Source organism: Mus caroli, chromosome 3, assembly GCF_900094665.2.
Source record: "Mus caroli chromosome 3, CAROLI_EIJ_v1.1, whole genome shotgun sequence".
NCBI lineage: Eukaryota > Metazoa > Chordata > Mammalia > Rodentia > Muridae > Mus > Mus caroli.
In genome coordinates this window covers 23,940,354-23,947,239 of record NC_034572.1, presented here as the reverse complement: position 1 = coordinate 23,947,239, position 6,886 = coordinate 23,940,354, and the positions used below count along the sequence as shown (strand labels likewise).

The 6,886-nt window shown below is 41.3% G+C and overlaps 1 protein-coding gene across 2 annotated transcripts; it reads right to left on the bottom strand.

The window, feature by feature from the left end:
* Positions 1–363: 363 nt before the first annotated feature.
* Positions 364–2,350, bottom strand: Rpl22l1 (ribosomal protein L22 like 1). Of its 2 annotated transcripts, none has more exons than XM_021158045.2 (4): positions 2,248–2,350; positions 1,181–1,273; positions 919–1,040; positions 364–599 (listed from the first exon to the last, which is right to left on the bottom strand). In XM_021158045.2, the coding sequence occupies exons 1-4, from the start codon at positions 2,254–2,256 to the stop codon at positions 455–457; spliced, it is 369 nt and encodes a 122-aa protein (XP_021013704.1). In that variant the 5' UTR covers positions 2,257–2,350; the 3' UTR covers positions 364–454. The 2 variants fall into 2 exon arrangements, with proteins under 2 accessions (XP_021013704.1, XP_021013705.1); XM_021158046.2 differs by having other exon boundaries at positions 1,181–1,270; positions 2,248–2,280.
* Positions 2,351–6,886: the final 4,536 nt, after the last annotated feature.

Sequence of the window (6,886 nt, the reverse complement as noted above, 5' to 3'; positions counted from 1 at the left end):
TAGGACAGACCCAGGTTTTTGTTGCCTTCATTAACAAAATGTTTATCAGTGGTTCCTTTGTAGTGCCAAATATTTGCCAGTTCTTGGGGTAAGCAAACAGGATGTTTTTCATTTATAGTCTTACACCAACTAGCCCAGTGACAAAGGAATACATACATAAGCAGGTATCTAACTTTGCAGAAAGCTGGATTAGGGTACAAAGCTAAGAAAATTCACAGGTCTTGTCAACTAAGGCTGTTAACAGACAGTAAGCATGAATAATTCACCCACAAGGAGCCTTTCTGTTCATTAAGGAAGAGGCCTGAATCACTCAACAACCCAAATTTTTCTCTAGGCATCCAACACACTGATGAACCATACATGTTTTTATAGAGTGCAATGACTTTTATTTTCTCATAAAGTCCAATTTTATATTTCTTTAGAATACTTCAACTGTATTACAAGCAAAGGCCAATCAGTCCTCAGACTCCGAACCATCTTCATCTTGACTAATCTGGAAATAACGAAGTTCGTAAGTCTCCTTGTCAGATGCGACCACACGTAGCCAATCACGGAGATTATTCTTCTTAAGGTATTTCTTGGTAAGATATTTCAAATACCTTTGAGACAAAACCATGATTTTATTAGATGTGTGATCAATCCTATCATGAAAACACGCACTGCCACATTTGTAACTCCGGTTCACTAGACTTTGGTTTTAAGAAGCAAACAGGACAAGAGCAGCCTCTCAACCCCCTACAACACACCATGAAATCTGCTGTCTGTTGACGCAAAATATACTAATATTCCCCATTTTTGAAATGAAATAGACAGCAAGAGTCATCCTGACCCTATATGCAAGTACCTTTAAACAGATTAACAGTCATTTTAGCAGAATGCCTATAAGATATTCCATCACAACTTAAAAACAGAACTCACCTTTTGGAGAACTGTTTCTCAGAAACAACTGTGATTTTATTCTTCAGGCGTTCAATGTGAACAACATTTCCAAGATTTCCAGTTTTTCCATTGACCTTAACCTTCTCCCGTAGAAACTGTTCCTATTTTCAAACAGAAAGAATGCAAAACTAGGGAAGAAAACCCTAGTCACTAGGGAAGTTACCCTAGGAGCACAGCTTAGGTTAATATCAAGTACTACATTTAAATGCCAACAACTATGCAATCACAGTAAGACACTTACAAAATTTCCAGAGTCAAAAATTCCATCTTCTACTGGATGAGTAAGGTCCAAATGAAACCTCCAGGTGGACTTCTTAGGCTTCTTGTCTTTCTGCTACAGACATAATTATGATGCCATTAAAGCAGTTTATTCAGCTTAGACACTGAATTCTCAAGAAAAAAATTACCAACGCAGCATACATATGGTATAATGGGTTATACACAGACCTGACCAGCACTTAAAGGATCCTGTACTATATATGTAAAGGTTACTCATTAACTTGGTTTAAACCAATGTTTCCATTCCCATGAAACTTCATGGGAATCATTTCCAGTTAAGTACCAAGTCCAAGTGTAAACTTATAGTGAGAAATTTTGCTTGATTATGAAGAACTGCTTCCTACTGTTAACTGACGTTATTTCCAATTTCAAATCAAAACACCCACCTAGGTGCTTTTCAAGTTCTATCTGAACTTAAAACACCATTTTTAGGGTAATGGGTCTCTTTATGCTTTATTGTAATTGGTCCAAACAGAGTCACCTAAATGGCTACCAATTAATAATACTCTACGCCTTCACCACCCTCCAATTATCGCATACCCGGAACTGCCATTTCAGTGAATGACGGACTGGACTCGCTCACTGCCGTGCAATTAACAGGCAGTCCCGATGGGTCCATCAGACGTCACTCAGTTTTGAATCCTTACTCAGCAACCTTATTTTTTAATAATTTTGGGTATAGTGACTTTCCAAATGTTTAAACCACACTCTTCAAACTGCTAACCTCATTGCAACCGCGGACCTGGCCACCTAGGCTCTCTTCCGGTGACAGGGTGACCACAGGCCATGGAGAAACCAAGAGGCCCAGAGACCGACCGCGCCCGCCGATACTAAGCTAGTCGCGGGCCCGGCTCCAGCGGCGCAGGCCGCACGGCAGTCACGGATGGCTCCGCAACCCGGATTCTATCGTCCCAGTCGAGCCGCCCAGGCCGACTCTCTTCCCACCGCCTTCTCTCCTGCGGCGCTCCCGCTCGCTAGACGCAATAGCTACCTGTAACACCCTAGCCCCGCACACGCGCGTGCACTCACCGGCGCCATGTTGAGCTGCAGCCGTGGGAAGAGAACGGGCTTGCGCTGCACGCACGCTTTTATATAAAAACGTGCTGCGTCATACGCAGAGCGTGCGAACTACGCAACTCGGAACCGGATATGCACGGAGTGCTTGGCAGTCACCTAGGAAACGGAGGCGTGGCGTTGGGGGGCGGGGATGCCCTGGCGTTTGGCTTCTGCCTGCGTCATCTAGTGGGACGCCGGAGTCGACTGATTCTCTGCTCTGGCTGTGGACTTTGCAAACTTACAAACCAGAGTGAAGTATGTTCAAGGGATGCTGGAGTTATCTGTTATATATAATTCAGGGCAAGGCAGAATCTCAATGTTGCTTTATGATCGTCTCTATTATGTGGCGATTATAATCCTCTAGAGAAAAAGTTCTATGCTTTGCCTAGCTTTTAAGGTAGAGGATGTCCTTCTGAGAAGAATGAGTTGAGTACGCTTTGGGTTTACTGGATGGGCATAATTTATTGTACTTTCTACTTACTGACTCACAATCTGCTGAAACCTAACTATCAATGTTTACAAAGTACACTGGGATGGAGGTACCTTGATGACAGAAAGAAAAAAAGCATTTGAGTTTTGAGCGGTTGTAATTGACGCCAGGTTAGAAAAGTGGTGAGGCTGTTGGTGTTCAGCAGTATACGTTTCTGTGAGTGTTAAACTCTAGTATTTAGGGACAGGAGATGGGATGGACCTTAGTTGTTGGTTTGGAAAAGGCCCTAGAATGTAAGAGTTGTGTTTGTGTTTTATCCAAGCGATCGGTAATAGGCGTTAATATAGTGTAGGGTATGGTGCTAGTGGTGCTGAGGTTTTAGAAGAAATCAATTTCATTAAATTTTAAAATCTGTTTGCCTTAAGAATCACAAAAACTTTCCGTTCCAAATGTTCAGCCAGGGGCCAGGGTTGACATTTCTTCCTAAAGGGCTTCCTGTTCTGCAGATCAAAATGATCATTAGATATTTTGAAAATAGGCCATTAATTGACATTTTAAAATTTTGTTTTGCTTATCTTTGGCAACTTTCTGTGTTATAACAATAACCACTTAAGCCAATTATTTAAAGGAGACATAGGCAACCTCAGGAAATAGGAAGTTGGGGCGACCCCCCAGAATGCACCAGAGACCTGGGAGATGAGAAACTCCCAGGACTCAAAGAGAGGAACCTTAGATGAAACACCTTACAGTAGGGAGAGGAACTTATAGAGCCCACCTCCAGCAGGAAGACAGGACATCAAGTGAGGGATGGGGTTGCCATCACCTCTGACTCGTAATTGTTCCTGTCTGAAAGAATTACCTGGATGGAAATGGAGAGGATCCTGAGGAAAAAAAGGTCCAGCTACAGACCCAAAGTGGGATCCAGCTCAAGGGGAGGTGCCAGGGCTATTACTGAGGCTATGGAGTGTTCACAAAAAGGGCCCTATCATGACTGCTCTCTGAAAGACCCAACAAGCAGCTGAAAGAGTCAGATGCAGATATTTGCACCCAACCAATGGACAGAAGTAGCTGACCCCTGTTGTTGAATTAGGGAAGGCTGAAAGAAGCTGAGGAGAGGGTCTGTTCTGTAGGAGGCCCAGCAGTCTCAATTAATCTGGACACACCCCCCCCCCCCAGATCTCTCAAACACTGGACCACCAAGAGGACTTCCGGGTCTGTGTTCATTCAGAGATGATGCCTCTAACCCCCAACAGGCTGGAGACCCCAGGGAGTTTAGAGGTCAGGTGGGGTGGGGGGTGGGGACATCCACGTGGAGACGGGGCCGGGTAGGGAGGAGATGTGGGATGTGAAGCAGACGGAGGGTGGATGGGGGGCAAGAAATGGAATATGGAGTATAAAAAAATTAAAAATTAAATTAAAATTTAAAAAATAGACTAGAGGAAAATGAAAAAAATTAAAAATGATTCTAAATAATTGGTCATCCCCCAAATACTAAATTAGAAACCATAATGGGTGAAAATGATTAAACTTTTTTCTCTGGATTAAAAAAAATATTAACCAGATAGCAAGAATTAATGTTGTCAATAGTTCTTTCTAAGCCCTGGATTTCCTACAGAGTGCATCATGGCATATATGCCTGTCTTAGTTACTGTTCTACTGGTGTGCAGACACCATGGCCAAAGCAATTTGTGGAAGAAAGTTTGTTGGTGACTTATATAGATTCAGAGGGTGAGTCCCTGACCATCAGAGCAGGGAGCATGACAGCAGGTGGACAGGCGACAGGTATGGCACTGGAGCAGTAGCAGAAAGCTTACATCTGGACCCACAAAGCACAAAGCAGAGATTAACTGGGAATGATGTGAGCTTTTGAATCCTCGAAGCCTACCCTCAATGATACATCTCCAACAGGCTCACATTTCCATCCTTCCAAATTGGGGCTCTCAAATATATGAGCTTATGGGGGCCATTGTCATTTAAACCATCAGTTTTTTTGCTTGTTTGGGTTTTTTTTCTTTTTTTTTTTTTGGCTTTAAAAAGCCCAGAAAAAAAATAGAATGAGGGCAAATGTGCTCTCTCTCTCTCTCTCTCTCTCTCTCTCTCTCTCTCTCTCTCTCTCTCTCTCACTGACAGGGTCTCACTATGAAGCCATGGCTATCACAGACCAGGTTGTGGCTTTGAACCCAAAAAGATACTCCAGCCTCTGCTTTATAAGTGCTGGGATCAAAGATGTGCTCAATCATGCCTGGTGGACAGATATATTTTTAATAGATTATAAGCTTAACTCATTGGATGTATTTGATATTGGATCACGAATAGCTGGATCAGTTAAAAATGCAGGATATTGTAGATTAAGGTTATTGCAAAACTCCATATAATATGGCCACCTCAAATGGGATAAAACACAATGTTATAAATGACTTGTAATGTATGGTTAAGCTGATAGCAAAGTAAAAGAGTATTTTGGAGGCCAAAAAGCAAGCTCTGCTCATACATATATGGAGTCTGAATTAGCCCTACCAAGATAGGAAAAAAAAAAAAAAACCTCCTAAAACTGCAGTTAATATGTGCTTGGACTGATGCCAGGAAGAAGTACAAGTATTCTCTGGAGAAATGCACCTTTGATATTGTCAGGAAGAATTCCCTGAGCTAAGCTTTCAGAAATATGAGCTGCCAGCTTTTAAAATCACTAAATACATAGGAAAACAAATCACTATACCTATAAAATAAAATCAACAGAGCCTACATATATTGAAAAATACCAGAACATAAAATAAGTACTTTCAGTATGACTAAGAGTTAAAATATTTCAAAGTATGAGGGAACAAGAGATAGTTAAATTTTGTCAGTATTTGAAACAGAATCCTCAAAAAGTATTTCTTGCATTTAAAATACAAAAGCTGACTTTAAATTATTTTATGCTGTACAAGAGGATGGATCAAGCTGAAGAGAAAATTAAGAAATCAGCTACTAATATGCAATAGAAAATTAAAGAAGACGAGCCTAGAGAGTGATCCCAATAATTCCAGCTACTGATGGGGTTGTAGCAGGATGCCTTGGTTCTGTAAGTTTGATATCAGCTGACAACATTGAAACTTTGAAGAAGAAAAACAACAACAATGAAGTCGGAAGGAGAAAGAAGGAAAAGGAAGGACATGGGAAGACTGATTAGACTCTAGCAGGTAAAGGTGCTACTTCTGCGAGCCTATTGAGTTAAATTTCAGAACCCATTGTGAAAGGAGACTCCTCTGACATAGGTTATCAAGTTTGCACATATCACACAGACACACACAGTAGTAATAAAGTTGGAAAAAAGGGAGGGAGGGGGAAGAAAGGAAGCAAGGAGGCAAACAAGCAAAGAAATTATAGATACAAAAAGTGAAAACAAGAATGCCAGAATTATGATTTGCAAATGCACTCGCTAGGAGATCCCGTAGGACGAACCAGAGAGACTGGGAAAAGACAAAGAAATGTCAGAATTCTCAGATTTAGGGAGCCCTTCAAGGTACAAAGACAAAATTATTTCCAAACAGTCCAGAGAGGGATCCAAAATATCACACAAGCAGCAATAAAGCTAGCAATGTGACAGCTATAAATAATAAAACTGGAAGATGCATTTAAGATATTTTTTAGCCAGCCTGGTCTAGGGTGCGTTCTAAGACAGCCAGGGCTACACAGAAACACTAGGCACAAAACAAAACAAAACAAACAACCCCCCCCCACAAATGTTCCATGTGAATCAAAACAGTTAAAAGTATAAGTTATATGAAAAATATGGCAAACTAGATATAAAATTTCCAGAAAAATACAACTTACCAGAGCTTACATAAGAAGAAACAGAATATCTGAATAGTCCCGTATCTCTTAAATGGATCAAACTGTAAATAAGGTTACTTCTAACAAACATTTGAGGAAGAAATAATACCAGTTATATTAGCTTTATGTCCAAACTTACATTTTGTCATATTGTTTTCTAGAGGAGGGGACCATTCACCCAGTTTCCTGCCCTCCAAGGATAAGTGCTGCCCTTAAGGAGTTAAGCCCTTGCTGTCGGTGTGGGTTCTGGAAGGAAGTGCGAGTTCCCATGAGTACGCCATTGCCATGCTTCATGCCCCGGAATCCCTTAGGTAGAAGTGAGTAGTGTATAAGGCGTTTTGGCCAAGCTACATCTTTGCAGTTCAGAAG